The 18761-nt window shown below is 33.9% G+C and overlaps 2 protein-coding genes across 5 annotated transcripts; one reads left to right on the top strand and one right to left on the bottom strand.

Annotated features, from left to right (window-relative positions):
- Positions 1-8522: 8522 nt before the first annotated feature.
- Positions 8523-10674, top strand: LOC142636995 (uncharacterized). Its single transcript, XM_075811288.1, has one exon. It carries the CDS (start codon positions 9303-9305, stop codon positions 10491-10493), a length of 1191 nt encoding a protein of 396 aa, XP_075667403.1. The 5' UTR covers positions 8523-9302; the 3' UTR covers positions 10494-10674.
- Positions 10675-12177: 1503 nt separating this feature from the next.
- On the bottom strand, positions 12178-16631 carry LOC142633561 (pentatricopeptide repeat-containing protein At3g16010). 4 transcript variants are annotated; one of them, XM_075807808.1, is made up of 5 exons: positions 16481-16631; positions 16268-16361; positions 15754-15945; positions 13784-15633; positions 12178-12855 (listed from the first exon to the last, which is right to left on the bottom strand). In XM_075807808.1, the coding sequence occupies exons 3-4, from the start codon at positions 15836-15838 to the stop codon at positions 13793-13795; spliced, it is 1926 nt and encodes a 641-aa protein (XP_075663923.1). In that variant the 5' UTR covers positions 15839-15945; positions 16268-16361; positions 16481-16631; the 3' UTR covers positions 12178-12855; positions 13784-13792. The 4 variants fall into 4 exon arrangements, with proteins under 4 accessions (XP_075663923.1, XP_075663920.1, XP_075663922.1 ...); XM_075807805.1 differs by having other exon boundaries at positions 12178-12860; positions 16481-16623; XM_075807807.1 differs by having other exon boundaries at positions 12178-12860; positions 16268-16295; positions 16481-16623.
- Positions 16632-18761: the final 2130 nt, after the last annotated feature.

Below are 18761 nucleotides of genomic sequence, written 5' to 3'. Positions count from 1 at the left end.
ATTACCTGAAAGAACAGAATTGGCTTTGTGAATAGCATCATTGGAATTACCAGAAGTGGATGCATGAGAGTTCAACATAGAGATCAATTGTTGATACTGTTCTAAAGTAAAAGGAAAACGACTATTCTGATTTATAATCTCAGATTGGCCTTGTTCACCATCAACCATGACCTGATTAGCTTTGGCAACTATTCCTTTTTGCTTGTAACCTGGAGGAAATCCAACAATCTTGTAACATTTTTTCCATGATGTGACCAAGCTTTCCACAGTGATTGCACACAAGTCTTCTTTTTCCAACATTTCCTTTGAAATTCTTGCTATTACTGGTGTTTGAAGAAGAACCTTGATTGAAGGCTTGGTTCTTAACAGCAAGTGCAGTTGATTCAACTGAAGGAGTGCCATTAAAAGCTGAAGATCTTTGCCTTTCCTCTTGGATCACCAATGAGGAGGCCTTGTCTATTGACGGAACAGGTTCCATCATAAGGATTTGAGTCTTGACTTATGAATAGCAATCATTCAGTCCATTGAGGAACTGCATGATTTAATCTTGATGATAAAGATGTGCGTTCTTATCATTCGCACCACAAGTGCATTTACCACATGAACAACATGGCAAAGGCCTGAGATTTAGCAATTGATCCCAAGAGGCTTGAATATCAATGAAAAAGCTTGTCACTGTAGAATCCCCTTGCATTACAGTGGAGATTTGCTTCTGAAGTTGAGAAATTCTTGGTCCATTGGCTTGTAGAAATCGATTCTTGAGTGCATTCCACACTGCAAAGGTTGTGTCTCTGTAAATGACACTAGTAATGATATGAGGTGAAATTGAATTCAAGATCTATGATGAGATCATTGAATTTCACTTTGACCAAGCTTGTTTCTCGAGTAGTGTGACTACCATTAAAGCAGTGATAGAACCATCAACAAAACCAAGTTTACTCTAGGCATCCAAAGCCATCCTTATTGCTCTAGCCCAAGTAGGGTAATTGTCCTCAGTCAAAGGTTGAGCAACAAGGATCGCACCAGGGGATTCACCATGATGTAAAAAGAATGGACTACGTTGATCTTCCATTATAGGAAGCTCGCGCTGAGAGGAAGAATATGAAGTAGTTTTAGTGTTTGACACCATTGACAAAGGCTCAAGCTCTGATACCATATAAGAAAGCACAAAGAATCTTAAGGAAGAGAGAGAGAGAGAGAGAGAGAGAGAATTGGAGTTGAAGAAACTTGTATTCAACTAATTGACATGAATCTATACAAGTAATTGAGTCTATATACAAAACAGAGCATAAAAAAAATATCCCGACTTATACGGGATTAGTTACAGCACGTGTCTAGGTTAGTTATTGCATGTGTGAATGCATTCTACTTAAATACACTACTAAGTTACTTGTAGTTTTAGTCTATAGTACTTCAACAACTGACTATAACTCTGTCTTTTAGCTCAGACTTCATCTCTTTGCTTCTTTCTTCTTTTGCTTCGTTTCTTTTCTTCCTTTTTGATCTGATTCTGTAGTTGTACAACTTTGATACTCTGTCCTCTGATATTGTCAAAATATTTTACTAAATAAACAAATTGGTAACCAATAATCATTTAACTTATTGAAATTTAGTTTTATTTGTCAACAATCTTGTTTATATAAATCAATTGGTATATTTTGATGTTTTTAACGAAAACTTTTAGAATTTAAATCTCTCACCCCAATTATTGAGTCAAATTATATATATCTCTCTGTATATAATCTAGTTAGTATTTACTTTTGGTTCACGAGTTTCAAGTATTCAAATTATTAGGAAAATTTTTATTAAAGTTGTTAAATAAACTAAGCTGCTCGCAAGCATTTAAAATTCAACTCATTATAAGATACTTTTCTGAACTCATTCATTAAACAAACCAAATCTGAGCTCCAATTTGAAGTGCTATTACTAAACAAATGTAGTCATATGCATTAAGTAAAGATAATATTAATTTAATTAATAAACTAAAGAAAACTTGTGATCTTGTGCTTTATAACAAAGTAAATGAGCCAAATTAGAACACTTTGGTGCTCGATTAACAAAGTAAATAAACTAAAACCCAGATTTGTGTGGTTAACCAAATGCTCACTAGTAAGGAGTGCACGATGGTGCATTGGTTAAAAGCCCGTCAAAGTCAAACACACACACACACTTTTTTTTTTTACTATTTGGATTTTATATTACACTAGTGGATAACTCTGTACATATGCACATGTAAATTTAAATACAATCACAATTATATATATATATATATATATGATTTAGAATCTAATTCGATTTAGACTCTTTAGTTTTTGCACTTAATAATTTATTTGTCACAAAAATTAAAAAATTAGATGGGACACATAGGGTCCGTTTTAATAGAACTTATTGCTGAAAACTGAAAATTAAAAACACTGTAGTAAAATAATTTTTAAATATGTGAATAGTGCTGCATGACCTATTTTTAATAAAAAATTGCTAAAAAAGTACTTGCATAGTGCGTGCACTATGCGTTTGTTCCCCCGCAGTAGACCGCAACAGAAACAAAGCAAAAAAAAAAAAAAGAAGCAAAATGCACACAGCAAAACGTGGAAAAAAAATAAGCTGGATCCAAACCCTCTCATAGTATAAAATTGAACTCAAATCAAAATTCAATTTATAATCTAATTGAATTTAGACTCTTTGATTTTTTTCACCTAATAATTCACTTGACTCTCAAATTAAAAAATTAAATGATACATGATGCAAAATTAGACTCCAATTTAGAATTTAATTAATTGAATTTTCTCACAGTTTTAGCTATATATATATATGGGTGAGTTCCTAGGAGAACTTAAATTAATTTCTAAAAATAGTAAATAAATAAATATTTTCTCAATGACGTCCATTTTTATTTTTTAGTATAATCAAAGAATAAATATTTCTATCTTAGCCATAGGGGTGTCCACGGGTCGGGTTTGTGCCCAACCCGAACTCGACTTGAAAGTATTGGGTGGGGAAGTTTTCGACCTGCAACCAACCCGAATATAGTTTCAGATCAACTGGGTCGGGTCATATCGGGTTTAGGGTGAGAATCGGTCGGTTTCGAGTTTTTTGATTCGGCGGTTTTTGGCCGAAATTTGGCCGGATCTTGTCAGATTTGCCCGAATCTAACGAGACTTAGGTGAGATTCCTTCGAATATATGAAAATTTGGCCGAGTTGGAGTCGGGCTTATCGGAGTTTTGGCCGAGTTTGAGTAGATCTGGGCTGGATTCGCCGGATTTGAGTAAGGAAGAGACCAGATCTTGGCCGGATTTGAGCTAATCTAAGTGAAGGAAGCCCAAACGTTGCCGGATCAGAGCTTATAAGAGCCAGATCATCACCAAATCTTGTGATTTTCGTCATTCTTTGACTTTTTGTCGGGCGGGTTGGGTGGCTCGGGTTTTTGAGGATGAAACCCGCCGTTCAACTCGCTGGAGTCGGGTTCTGATGTTGGAGACCCGTCACCGACCCGTCGGAGATGTCAGCCCGACCGTGACGGGTCGGTTCCGGTCGAGTTGGTCGGTTTCGGCGGGTCTTCGGTTGGCATGGACACCCCTACTCGGCCATGCCATTTAACCAAAAATCACTTTCTAAAAACTGTAAATAAGTGAATATTTTTTTTTCTGTAATACGTATGAGTATTTTATGTAATCATAGAAGAATTTGTTCTATATCGGATATTGCCATATTATTTTACAGCCAATTGAAAAAATACAATTATGAACTGCAATTCTTTCTTTCTGTTGTGTTGTTGGTAGAATTTATGTTAAGTAGCTGATGAAAGCTGGCTTCAGTTGGTTCAATTTTAAAAATTTTGAGTCCCAGAATCACACAACCTTGTCTTTGTCACTTGTCACTTCAGTTTCAACTCTCAGAACTTAAATAATCTTTGGGTTTGGGATCAGTTTTACATCTCTGAAGATTGGGTTCTTTAATTGTTGGTTGACAAGGATAATCATTGTCAACTTTTTTTTTTTTAGGTCTTTCAAATTAACTTGACATCTTCATCTTCATCTTCATGTTTAAATTCTCTTGCCTCGTTCTCATAAGTACATAACATCTTTTTTTTTTTTTTAGTCCATGCTAATGAAATTGTTCTTTTTAATGGCTATCTTATTAATTTTTGTATCCCCCACATATGGGGAAATTGTTCTTTTTATTTTTTCTTTTATGTTTATGACTCTAAATAATTATCAAGAAAAGAAACAAGACTTTTACTTTAAAAAGAAGATAGAAACAAGTTTTTGTATGATTGGTTTTAGATTAAACTGATTTTTTTTGTTGAGAAATGGATTAAACTGATTTAAATGTGTAAATAGTGCTATAAGACTCACTTTTAATAAAAGTTTTATTGAAAAAAGAGGTTTGTGGGTATCGTAAACAATGCATAAGACCTACTAGAAAAGCCACCACGCGCTTCTTCAAAAAAATAAAAAAGAAGAAACGCAGACGCGCATAAGTGTTCTTTTCGGCAATATCCAAATGGGTATTATTTTTTTTAAAATAATCATATATTTTTATTATTTTATTATTTCACCTACCCACTGCAGACTGATGCGAATTCTTTAACTTTAATCCAATGAGGTCGGAGTCAGCACAGAGAGAGAGAGAGAGAGAGAGAGAGAGAGAGAGAACCTGAGAAACAGTCAGATAAATATTTACCGCCAGGACCTGGTGGAGCTGTCTGCAATCACGTGGTTGTGTAATTTTTTGAGGATAAAAAAAAGAGTTACATTGCTAAGAAGATTGCTGCTTATAGTTACCTTCCTATGTTTAGTCCAAAGTAAGCCCAAGAAGTGTTTTTCGAAGGATGAAGGAGGATTTTTTTTCGTTTTCCTTTTTCTTTTTGGGGACAAATTATCTCTTAGGATCATTACAATATGGTGTGTTGCCTGTGGGCATTTTGTTTTACTAGTCTTTTTGCTTTTGGGTAGTGACCTTCTATCTATATGAACATCCATTTATACCGTTTGAGCTCAAAAATTAAGAAGTTGATAGGAATATTAATATTAATATTAATATCAGTTCCTGTGTCCCTAGGTGCATGATAAGTTATCTGTTGGCTTTTTGATGTTTTCCTTCATAAGTTCCATGATGTTATATTAAACTTGTTTGTTCTTTCCTTATAGTCTTTTGATCTTTTTCACTCTAGTGAAACCCTTTTATATAGGTTTTTTTTTTTTTTTTTTTTTTTTTTTAAAGAAATGAAGCAATATCTGATACACTAGGTATTAGAAGTTAACCTTAGATCAAAGTTAGGTGTGTGTCTTGCTCTTAAGAGACAAAAAACAAGGGTATGTCTTGCTCTTTTCCTTTCGAAGGTATCAACTACTTATAAAGCTCAATCATCTTTCATTTCATGCCATCTATGTCCACTTTTTTCCCTATTTTTGTTATGCTAGGCAATGGTGCTATTTTGGACGTATTTGATATCGAATTATTCACACAATAAAAGAGTGAAGATCAATGCCCAAATAATCATAGGGTGAATCCAAACTTCAAAAGTACGTAGTTTTGAATAAAGTGAAAGGTTTTTTTTTTTTTTTGAGGGGGGAATAAAGTGAAAGTTAAATGAGGCAAGTAAGGTTTTTTTTTTTTCTTTACATTATTTGCCTATTAAGTCAAGGATGAGGACCCATAAATAAATAAACTCAAGGATGAGGAGGCATGTTAAAGTTGACTCTAGACCCGTAGGCTACATAATTTCAGCTAATTACCGTTTTCACCACATTTCCAACTATGTTAATGCCCACTTGGTTACAAATTTACATTATTGAGCCGACATTAATTAATGAGTTAAAATGAAAGGCCTTTTAGTTTGGAGTATTTTTACCACTACGCACCATTGGTGCAGTGGACATTTTATAAGTATAAATGCTTGTGGGATGTGGGGGGTAAGGGCCGGGATTTAAGTCTCGAAGAGGAAGTTTCACACATATATACACTTAGATTAGATTAAAGTAGAAATTCTATTTTGTATTTTAAAAAAAAAGTTTGAAGAGTATTTTTAGGAGGCAAATAATTCTACACATTTAAATTGTGTAATTTGGAAGTAATAATTGTTGAATATTTTAAGGAGTAATTTATACTCTTTAACACATGACAAAGGACATGCTAAATAGTGGACTCTTAAGTTGATGTTAAAAATAGATTATAAAAAATGGAAAATTATTTAGTTACAATTGAATGTAAAAAAAGGGGGTTTATTTATGAAATACTCTACTAATTAAGTAGTGAGAAACTTGAAACTCTAAATTAATTATTCTAATAATTAATATATGTAGTGTGTTTGAATAAAATATATTGTACATCATTAGGTAACCACCAAAACATGTGTGTATTTGTCCATATATATATATATATATGAGAATTATTTATCAAAAGATATTAACTCATGATTTAGAAAGCAAGTCAACATATGAATCTACCTTTCTTAAAAGAGTTTAAAATTCTGTCCTTCCAAATTCATAAAATGCAAGTTCTAGATTTCCAACTCATAATAAGAGTAAGACAACACAAAGTATAGAAAGCAAAAGGTGCTATAAACAATATAAGACCCAATATATATGTATACATATACCAAAGACATACACTCATAGAAAATTACATTTATAGATTTACCTAAAGGCTCTATCTATTATTATCATTGAATTTATTACTCCTTACTCATGAATTAGAATGTAGCTTTGTGAAATAAAAAATGGAAAAGAAAAGAAAAGAAAAGAAATACATATCTGTGTAGCTAGAGGAAGAGACATTTCCTTGGGGATTCAGGGATTCACAATTTGGTGTAGGTTTTATTCCATGAAGATGAAGATATATTATAGAAGGAGAAGATAAGAATAAAAAAAAACCTATTATATATAAAACACTATTTATGTAATTACATTTTTTTTCTCTGATAAAATTTTATATGTGGTAGTAGTGTTATATATTTGTGGTAGTAGTGTTACTTCATTATCTCTAAAAAAATTTCATATCCACAATTAAGTTTTTGTATTTATTTAAAAAGTTGGTAAGAATAATTAGGTTGTGTTGTTTCTATCTAAAAAAATTATTGCAATTGTTTCTTTTAATGTAGTTTTGGTCCTTTAGGATAGTTATAAAGCTATTCGTAAAAAATGAACTATATATATACATGTGAAAAGAGGGAGAAAAAAAATTAGGTTGTGTTGTTTCTATCTAAAAAATTATTGCAATTTTTTAGTTGATAGAGTTTAACTTAAACTCAAACATATGCCTTCCCTCTCATATTGTATGTTTAATTTTTAATTTTTTTTAATGTAGTTTTTTTTAGGAGGTTTCTTATAACGTAGTTTAGGTCCTTTAGAATAGTTACAAAGCTATCCCATAAAAAATGAACTATATATATACACCTGAAAAGAGGGAAAAAAAATTAATATTTAGAATTTGGATTGTAATCAAATTAAGATTTTTATTAACTTAGAAATTATAGGAGAAGAAAAATTATATATATTTTTTAAATCTATTTTTTTTTTATAAAAATCTACAATTTGGTGAAGTCACTTGGCGCAACCACGACTTTTAAGTTCAACTTTTATTGTATAGTATATGATATGTTATATTATATTAGATATATTAGAATTAGATTAGATGTAGTAATATGCATTTAGTAAATATTATAATAAGTCGTCGTCAATTTAATTAACAAACTAAAGAGTTTTTTCTCAACAAAAAAAAAAAAAAAACTAAAGAGTAAAGAGTAAAGAAAACTTGTGATATCGAGCTAGATAACAAAATAAATGAGCTAAATTAGAACACTTTAGTTTTCGATTAGACTTGACTCATCCAACAATTTGGGACTAAAAGAAATATTAAGGACGTGATCTTGTACAAGCAAAATTACAACTTTTATTTTGTAAGAGAAAAATTACAACCTTTTAAATCATATATTAATCCAATCTTGAGCTAAATTGCATGTCAATAAAAAGAATAAGAATTAACAAACAAGTGATGCCAAGACCCAAGAGTCTCTTGTTAAGGTAAATGTCAAGATTTTAAAATTTAAATTCCTCCTCTCTCAATTATCAAATTATTAAAAAAATGTCAACTTAAGTACAGTACTTTAGCTATCATTCCTTAAGTTTGCTTCTTAAGATTTAATCATATAGTTATTTAATTAAAAAATACACTTTCATCTTATGAAAAAAAATCCATATGACAGAATTTTAAGAAAAAAACCTAAAGAATGACACTTAGATATTGTATCCAAGTTTTTCCATTAAAAAAAATCATGTATATTTTCTCAAAAATCAAATTTAAGACATTAAAGTAGCCATGGCAAATTTCCTTAAAAAAAAAAAAAAATGTAGTTATTGCATATAGATCAAACCCAACATCAAATTGAAAAAGTTCGAAATAAACTGGACAGCAAGTCTAGGACTGGATCAACCAGCCCAAACCCACATAAAGCCCACACTACAAACAACACACCAGGCGTACATTAGCAGCTAGCCTCTTTTATCCCCAAAATGCTATTGTTTACTCTCTCTCCACTTTCTTATCTATGACTATGATCTGTCCTATTGTTATCTTTCTTTCTTTCTCATTTCCATTTTCTTTGAATTGCTTTCAAATTCTCACAAATTTTTTGATATTTGGGTTTTAACAAAAAAAGAAAAAAAATTAGTGTCTGATTTTGGAGAAAGTTTGGGACTTTGTGAGTTGTGTATAGTCTGGGAAAGCTTGTTCTTTGAGGTAAGAATCAGGGGTTTTAATTAAATCTTCTTAAGGAAGCTTGCTTTGGGCTTAAAAATTAGGCATTTTTATTGTTTTTTATCTTTTGAGATAAATGTATCATGGATTGTCTTTTTCAATTGTTGAAATTTGAATGTATGGAGCAGGTTGAGTTGGTAGTTGGAACTGGAAAAAGATTGAATTGTTATTGCGATTGATTTTTTATTTTTGAGTTTTGATGTTCTAAAATGTAACATGGGTTTTTGCTTCTTCTAGAAGTTGATTCAGAGACTGAGGTTCAGTTTCCATTTTTGTGTTGTAGACAGTCAAAGGTACTGGGGTTTTGTCTAATGGGGAATCTAACTCTAGGAAAGGCAAATTAGTGACTGGAATTAGAAAATAGGGTGTTAGGGGGAACAACAAAATTATGGGAATATTTTGTTTTTTGGTGTTTGATTATGTAAATAAGTAAGACCCAGCAAAAAAAAAAAGGGAGGAATCAGTGGATTGGAGCTAGAAACTGAGATTTTTTTAGTGTTGTTTTCTGGGTATTGTTTGTGGTTGATCTATAATTGTTGCTAAAATGGATGACACTGAGGATGATGCAAGGTATCCTCCAAACCCCTATGCTGTGAATTACCAGCAGGGTTATGGTTCCTCGAGTCGCCAGAAACTCTCTGTTCGGAATGCTCCATATTCTCGGCCAGTTGGTAATCAATATGTTGATGAGGAGGATGATATGGATGAAGATGACGAAGAAGAATTGGGAGAGGAGGAAGAGACTGATGATCTGAATAATGGTTTTCGTAATGTGCATAAAGATTTGATGGATGATGATGAGGACGAAGAGGAGGATGAGGAGGAGGAGGATGAAGATGATGATAAGCAGAAAAGTTTTAGTCAAAGGATTGAAGATGTTGATTTGGAAAGGCACCCAAAAAAGCGGAAGTTGAAGAGTTTGGTTTCTAGTTACGAATTTGCTCCTCGTGTACCTCCACCATCGGCTGCAGCCCCGCCTCCCGCAGCTCCAAAACCATCGTTTGGTGGCCGTAATTCACTAACTGATTGGACTGAGCGTGAGACGTTTGTTTTACTAGATGCTTGGGGTGACCGGTTTCTTCATCGTGGGAGGAAGAGTCTTCGGTCTGAGGAGTGGCAAGAAGTTGCAGAGAAGGTATCAGAAATTTCAAAAATTGAGAGGACAGATACTCAGTGTAGGAATCGGTTGGATACATTGAAGAAGAAGTACAAAAAAGAGAAGATGAGGATGGCTGAGACGGGTGATGCCATGAGCAAATGGGTTTATTTTAAGAAGATGGATGTGTTGCTGTCATCACCCCCACAGCAAGCAGGCCTCTCCTGTGGTATGGATTCAGGGGAGTATGTATTTATGAATCCTAAAGTTTATTTGAATCGTGCAAATGGGTTGGATGAGATGAGAGATAGTCCTGGGAATTCAGAACCTACTGATCGTGAGGAGGATGATTCTGATGGACTTCCTCCCAAGAAAAGGAAGTTTGGAAGGGTCAATGATGAGGGGTCTTCCTTTAGATTGCTTGCTGATTCCATTCACAAGTTCAGTGAGATATATGAGAAGATTGAGACTAACAAAAGGCAGCAGCTGGTGGAGCTAGAGAAGATGAGAATGGATTTCCATAGGGAATTGGAGATGCAGAAGAGGCAGATCCTGGAGAGAGCGCAGACTGAAATAGCGAAAATTAGGCAAGGCGATGATGAGGAGAATGATATCTCTGCTGAAAACGCCAGTGGTTGATGTTTTGAGACCTAATTAGCATTCTGTGATGTTAATTAGCATATCAACTACTACTTGTTGTATAGTCATTGAGGGCCTTTTTGCCCCTTTTAATTTTTATCTGTGAGGCAGTAATATTGCCAGATATGTTGTATTACTTAATACTAGAAGAAATAACAAAAAATTAAGTGGATCACTACAATTTGGTGTGTTGCTTGTGGGAATTTTGTTCTACTTGTGTTTTTGGGTAGTAACCTTCTATCTATATGCATATCCATTTATAGCATTTGAGCGCAAAATTAAGAAGTTGATAGGAATATTAATATTAATATCAGTTCCTGTGTTGGGTAGTGCCTCTAGGTGCATGATAAGTAATCTGCTTGCTTTTTGATGTTTTCCTTAACAAGTTCCATGATGTATGTTAAAACTTGTTTGTTCTTTCCTTGTAATCTTTTGATCTTTTCCACTCCAGTAAAATCCTTTCCTATAGCTTTTTTTCTTCTCAAGAAGTGAAGCAATATCTGATTCACTTGGAGTTGAAGTTAACCTTAGATCAAACTTCAAAGTTAGGTGCGTGTCTTGCTCTTAAGAGACAAGAGACAAGGGCATGTGTTGCTCTTTACCATTCGAAGGTATCAACTACTTAAAAAGCGCATTCATCTTTCATTTCATGCAATCTATTTCCACTTTTTTCTCCGATTCTAGTTATGCGAGGCAATAGTGTTAATTTTGGACGTATTTGATATGGAATTATTCACACAATAAAAGTGAAGATCAATGCCCAAAGAAAGTCCCACAAGAGATGCCGTAATAATAGTATGGTTGTAATAGTGAGCATGCATTTGGAACAAAGCGTGTGAATGATCTCTAAGTTTATTCCAAGAGCTAACTTATACAACAATTTGTACACAACGTCTTCAAAGCATATGCTTATTGCTTAAAACACATTACTCAAGTTTTTCTTATAGAGGAAGTACCAAAATGCATTTTGAGAAGTTTTAATTGACTAATGCAGTGTTTCTTTTATATATATTCTTTAATTCTGGTGTAATCTAGACCTCCATCATATTGAGCATCTAGAATAATTAATTCCTAATAGAGCGGAAGGTGTACATTCGGTTCAACGTGATAATAAGAGAAAAAGGAAATACTTGGAACACCAGCAGGCAATGTTGACCACACTAACACTAGCCACATTATTAAAACGTTAAAATGATGGGCATGGTCATGGTCAAATGGGAAAAAAATTGCGTAAATGAATAATGGAAGCGACTTTTTATGTTCTTTAAGGTTCTGTTTTGAAAATTTTAAGAAAACCTTTCAAAATGGGTACAAAGAAAAAGTGGTATGATTGATTTTTATTTTTTATTATGATCAATTCAGTTTTCATTTTTTTCTTGTCCCACCACCCCTCTTTAGGTGGTAGATTTTCATTGTTCGAAAGAATATAAAAGGCTGCATAAAGATATATTTTAAAGGCCATTTGCATCCCTCTTAATAGTGCACTCAAGCAGATTCAAATCAAAATCTTCAGTTGTGTTATGTTCATGCTAGTGTTATAAAGCTCAACTTAGGTGAAACATTGTATAAATCTCTTTGTTGCATTACTGATTTCTCAGATTTTCCCTTCATATTAATAAGAAGTCTGATGACCCATAAGCTGAACAAAAATTTAAGCTTCCATTTGGCTGAACTGACAATAATCTTATGAGAACAAGCTGCTTGTATTCACTTTAAAAGCTCTATAAACATTTTCTTTTACATAAAATTTAGACAAGAAGTTGTCAGGAATTGCAAATAACAAAATTCTGAGCCTTTACCTAACTAATTTCATTGCTATTCATCCCTATGGTTTCTTCGTAAGAACTATGAAGTGAATCAACATGGATTGGAAAACATCTTGCAACTTCTTATATGCAAACTTTTCACTGTTCCGTTTCTGGGAAAGAGCATGGCCATGAACTTTCTCTCCAGAGGAAATGATGACCGAGCAGCAAGAATCTAAACTAATTTATAAGATCTTCTAATACCACTAGATTCCCAGCCATTCAATTACCCAATTTGTCTCTTAAATCATCTGACAAGGTAATGCGAGGTGTTGGAGCAGAGAGCAATTTTCATTTGGGATATTACACAGACAGAACCACTTATGAACAGGATCTTCTGCAATTTGTTTGTGGAGAAACAATCTTCTCCAATTCAACCAATATTTCTCAGTTCGATATTAAATTGCCACACCAGGTCTCCTGTGGGTTTCAATCACCCAGTCTGATCAAACCACAACCACTATCCGTAGCTCAACATTTGTGGCTCTCTTGCACACATTCTGAGTTGATATAAGCATGGAAAGATGACCTTGCTTCCACTACCTAAGAGTGATAGTCTGACCTGCAGACAAGTTGATATTTTCATGAGAAAGGTCAGCAAAATGCATTAAGACTATTTAGGGGAAAAAAAGGTCTAAATAAAGAAACATACATTGCTATAGAGAAAAAAAACAAGTTCCACAGGCATGAAAACTTAATACTAGTGCCTATTTAAGCGGCAAGAAATGTAAACAACAAAATTACTCATGTTGCTATAAAGAAAAAACAAGTTACACAGGCATGCAAACTTATTACTAGTTCCTTAGAATAACACCATTCTCCTCACAGCCAAATTGTATCAGAAGGCCACACATATAATCTGATCAAAAGAGCTTTAAGCATACCTCATTTATACCTTCCCCTTTTCCCCTATCGAGGGTATTAGACTAATAGCACCTATGGGTTCATTTAAAATGCTTTAAGGTCACCAGATTTTAGGATCATCAAAATGTGAATCTCCAGGTGAAATCCGCTTGGAGCAATATTGTCACATGCCCCCAAGGAGTGTTTATCAACATCTCAGATTTACTTTATAAAGAGACAACGTATGGCTACAACAAGTGTAACTATTAATTCAGATCACACAGTTCAGCACTTCAGCACAAAGTTTTTTCTGTAGGAAGAGGCACTAACAGCATGCTAAAACAACAACAATGAAGACTAACTCCCAACAGCATACTAAAAGGCAATAAAGAAACTAGATAACAGTTTTTTATTATTAGTATTTGCAACAAAGATATCAGACAAGAAACTAGAAGATAATGAAGGATTGAATCACTGCTCCCAATATAAACAGATACAGCATGCTCACACATAAGCACGTTCAATGTTTTAAATACAACATATGCACAAATGATGCATACCATTTGTGCATAAAAACCTTTTCCTTTTCATATTAACAATTGTGAAACCAAAGAAAATGAAAAAGGAATATGTATGGCATACCTAGCTTTTTCACGATGTGATGGGATCACAAACATCATCGACCTTACCAACCGCCTCAAGTATTGATGAGTAAGTGATGAGATCATATTTAAAACCTTTTGAATTCATTTCTTTCATCAGCTTAGCAGCTTCCTCAAACATACCAGATCGGCTGAGACAGCCAAGAAGAGTGTTATAAGAAACTGCATCTGGCTTATTCTTTGAATGCATCATCTTTGTAAACATCTCCATAGCCCGCTTTGGGCCACCAGTTCTAGACAAACCATATAGAATGATATTATGCGAGTTTAAGTCCGGATTGCAACCATTTTCTTCCATGGTTCTAAGCAAGGAATGAGCTTCATCTATCATGCCAGCCCTTACCATCCCTGACATGAGCGCATTATAAGCATAAACATCAGGAATGCATCCAAGTATCTTCATCTCATTAAAAAGATCTACAGCTTCACTTAAACGCCCACATTTTCCAAAGTGCTTGATCATTACAGCATACACCCGAGCACTTGAACGACCACAGTTCTCTTTCAATTCTTGAAATAACTCATTTGCAGCTTCATACCGTCTTGCTTTTCCAAGACTATCTATCAGGCTGCAATAGGCAGCTGGACTAGGAGGAAAACCCTTTTCATCCATCTCTTCAAGAAGCAATAAAGCTTTCTCAACTCTATTAGTTTTGCAAAAACCATCAATAAGAATTGAATATGTATATGAGCTGGGAGCAATGCCATTTGCCTTCATTTTCTCAAACCATAAAGAAGCCTCAGAAGCTGGAGCTTTGGATTCAAATAAAGCTTTTATTACAGTGTTATACGTCACAACATTTGGTTTGCACTGAAAAGACTCCATTTCATCAAAAATCTTAAGAGCATCTTGCAAATGACCTGCTCTTCCCAAAATGTTTATCATATTGTTTATGAGCACAACATCCGGCTTACAACCGTCTTTGAGCATATTCAAATATATACTGTAAGCCTCTTCAATCCTCTGAGCTTTCCCAAGCCCCTTTATCAATTCTGTGTAAGTGAACACAGTTGGAGCACACCCTTTTTCTTTCATCTCCTGGACTAGACCCAAAGCTTTCTCTATGCTACCTAAATTGAAATAAATTCCCAACAATGTTGTATAAATCTTTGCAGTGGGCTGTAGGCCATTCTCCTTCATCTCATCAAACAACCTAATGGCAGAATCCTCACGACCTAGTTTCCCAAATGTTGATATAAGTGCACTATACGTCACTGTATCTGGGAAACAATTTCCCTCATTGCACATCTCATTGTAGAGCTCATGGACCTTTTCATGATGACCTTCTTGCATCAGCATCAAGATCATGGTATTGTAAGTGTTTGCCGTGGGTTTGCACTTGCGACCTTTTATCTGGTAGAAGACAGAAAGCGCCTTGTTAACCATCTTAGCCTTACCCAAGACTTTCACAATCTCAGATAATTCACCTGGACCAAGAATACATGTACTCCTAACCATCTCCTGAACTGTCTTCCACATTTCACCAATTATCCCAGCTTCGTCCAAGCAATGGATTAAAGCCATGTATGTGGTTGAGTCATGTTCAAAGTTCCTCCTCTTCCCAGCCCACTTGAAAAACTGAATCTTAACATTGACCTCAACATCTATCTTTAGAACCTCACGTACCAAGCGATGATCCACTCTCAACTTTAGTACTTCCAATGCCTTTTCTGCATCAGGTCCCCACTTGAATATCTTCAAAATCCTTATAAATCTCTCATCCAATGTCCGAACTGTGGGGTCCCTCCTTGGTAGCTTTCCCCTCATGGGCAAGTTGTGCATTTCATCTTTCGGAGTAGATAATTGAAACATTTGAACAATCTCATTCTCTGCTAGCTCAAACCAAAAGAACACAATCAGCAGAATCAAAAGTCAAAACTCAGCAATATCCATTTATTTCTTTCCATGTTTTGCTTATCATCAATGCATTAAGATAATAAAACCCTTACCTGTTTGTTTAATTCTTTCGCAGAGATGAGATAAAGTAGATATAGATCGCTTTGAAGCAATTGATCCAACAATCATCCTTGCCATTTTCCAAAGAGTTTAGAAATTCACAATACACTCCACACAGTAAAAAAAGCTACTTCTAGTGCTCATCTTATTGAATGGAGAATTGGGTTTGCTTCATAGTAACCATTCTGATACACAAAAAGTAAAAAAAATAAAATATATCATTTCAATATCTAACAACAATATATACTAGCATATATCCAAGTTGATTTTCTTTTCCCACCAAATACTACAACAAATACGAAATAAATCCGGATCACCACAGTGTTTCGCTGCGGATAGGAAATGAATTTGAAATTCAGACTCTTAAAGAGTAGGAATGATTCAAAGTTACATTACATGTCTTCAGTTTGGAATGAACTTGAAATTCCAAACTTGGATGCACAATAACTAAAAATTAAAGGAAGGAAAAAAAAAAGACAGAGAGAAAAAATAGAGCTTTATAAATACCTCATGAATGGATATAGTTTCGAACAACCTTAAAAAGAACCAAACAAATCATCAAACACTTCGCTAAGGCATTTCCACAAACAGTTGGTAGACGCTATAAGAAAGCAATTTCACTCAACATTAGTTTATGAGTTCGTGTACACACACACACACACACACACACACACACATATATATAGAGAGAGAGAGAGAGAGAGAGAGAGAGAGAGCGACCTGATTTTTGAGGAATACCATAACTATTACTGACTGAGAAGAAGTGTTAAATTTACAGGTTAGTTTCTCACAAAATCTCAAACGCAAGAGGCAGAGGAAAAGGGGTTTTGTAACTTGGGCTGGGTTGGGTAACGTTCTGGACTTCAAAGTGACTCGGCCCGTATATCCATTTCAGGGCCCACCAAGAATCGCTGCCGTATGTGTTTGTGTGAATACTGTATACACTTGGTGAATGTATTTTCAATGTTGTCCTCTTGGTTTTTATTAGCATATCATTTAGAGGGAAATGATAAATCTACACTATCTGTTTTTTACAAATTCCTAATATGGTGAATGTTTATTGTAAGGAAAAAAGGGATTTGTAAAAATATTGTAAAATTGTTTGTGAAAAATGTTTGTCAATTCAACAAGTTGTGAAAATTTTTCCCAAAATTATTGTGCATGGAACATTGTTGTAGTGATACTAGTGTGCTTATGACTTTCTGGACCTTTTTATTCATCTTCTCTTTTTATCTTTCACAGAAACGCTGGTGATCAGAGTTACAAAGAAAACCAAAATTATGATTGATAGCATAGGAAGCTATATCAAAGTCCTCTATAGCTCCAACCACGTTAGGTTGATCAATTATGGCAAGGGTTGGGTCCAGTGCACAAGTGCACCTTTGTACTGGACTTGTTAAGATGTGAACATGTGAGAATTATTTGACACGTGTCTAAATTCTAACAGGTCTAGTGCACAAGAGCATTGGACCCAAGTTTGTTCCATTTATATATAAATGGTTTTGACAATTTTAATCAAGTCAATGAAACCACACACCCTGCCTCTTACAAACCAACATGCATCACAAAATTATAGGCCTAACATGTGACCTCCAAAACTCCTTTAGAAAATAAAATGAAGGATTCTTAGATGAAATAAAATAAAATGCTCAGTAACTAGTTTAGGACACAACTTTATTTAAACAAATTAGATTAGCGTCAAGGTCTATTTGGAACGGAGGGAGATGAAGAAAGAGGTGAGGGAACTAAACTCGTTTAGGACTAAACTTGATTTAAACAAATCAAATTAGCTAAGTGCACAACATTTAGGACATAATATAAGTATATTACAAGCATAATGATATATGCATGCCTATTTATGGTAATTGATAAGGATGGCAGTGAGGCGGGTCACCCACCGCCGCCTTGACCCTAGTTCAACGGAGGCTTTTCCCTGGCCCTCGACTCGACTCATATATGTATTTTTCCCTCTCCAACTGAAAAACTAGTAATCTTTTTTTAACTTCTTCAAGCATCCAAATTTTCTTTTAAATTACTACCCATAATTGAACAGAGGTACCATAATCCCAAATGAAAAAAGAAAAAGAAAGAAAAATAATTATAGACCATCTGGAGAAATTTATGATAAGGAAAAATGAGGTTAAACTAGAAAAAATAAAGCAGTAAACCATTTTGTTGATAACAAGTTTCAAAGATCAGGCACAAATAAAAATTTTCAAATCAAAGGAGAACAAAGAAATTCAGATCAAGTAAAGCTCACCCTTAACCTTAACGATAAAAAAGAAAAATGAAAGTTAAAGGAAAAGTTTCTTTCTTTATTTCAAAAAAAAAAAATCCTAAATAATGAGTGAGGTTTTGGCTAATTATCAACCATTACTGTTGAAAATTCCTTCCGGTCTTCTGTTTTCTTGTGAAGTGAACTAAAAATCTAGGGTTTTCTAATATATAAACCAATATATAAACCTTTTGTTAAGTTTGTTGTGGATGTAAGCCGTGGGGCTGAATAACTTGAATCAAAGTTAACTTTCTTATTTCCGCTTCTTATTTTCTCTCTTTTAATCCCTCAATCCCTCATAAGCTTTAACAATATAAATATATATATATATATAGATGTATATATATATATATATATATATATATATAAATTACATCACTGTAAATAAATTATTCGAAAAATTGTTTGGCACCTATAGATTAAGAAAACTGCATATATCTAAAAATTAGTCAAATATTTAAAGTTTATACATTTCCCCCAAGACATAAAACTAAAAAGAACTTGAAAGACAATGTTGGGCAGTTTTTTTTATTTTTTATTTTTTTTTTTTGCCAATATGATATTTGGGAAGTCAAGACCACGACTCGACTTTGGGCTTAGAATCTGGCCCACAAAGGCTATCAGTGAAGTGAGAAATACCCATTTTTGTTCAAGGTCTGGGTTGCATCCAACAAGGATTATGATAAGGCCCCAAAAATAACTCTTGCAAAGATAAGCTGACATAAA

The sequence above is a fragment of the Castanea sativa genome, chromosome 5 (assembly GCF_040712315.1).
Source record: "Castanea sativa cultivar Marrone di Chiusa Pesio chromosome 5, ASM4071231v1".
Classification (NCBI taxonomy): domain Eukaryota; kingdom Viridiplantae; phylum Streptophyta; class Magnoliopsida; order Fagales; family Fagaceae; genus Castanea; species Castanea sativa.
The sequence above is the reverse complement of the archived record's forward strand: the minus strand, read 5'-3'. Positions and strand labels throughout refer to the sequence as shown.

Excerpts from the sequence above, each read along its gene's own strand:
- LOC142633561 (XM_075807808.1), bottom strand. The coding sequence starts at position 15,838 with ATGGCAAGGATGATTGTTGGATCAATTGCTTCAAAGCGATCTATATCT. Across the intron at positions 15,634-15,753 it reads CGAAAGAATTAAACAAACAG|AGAATGAGATTGTTCAAATG; the intron begins GTAAGGGTTTTA and ends TTGAGCTAGCAG.
- LOC142636995 (XM_075811288.1), top strand. The coding sequence starts at position 9,303 with ATGGATGACACTGAGGATGATGCAAGGTATCCTCCAAACCCCTATGCT.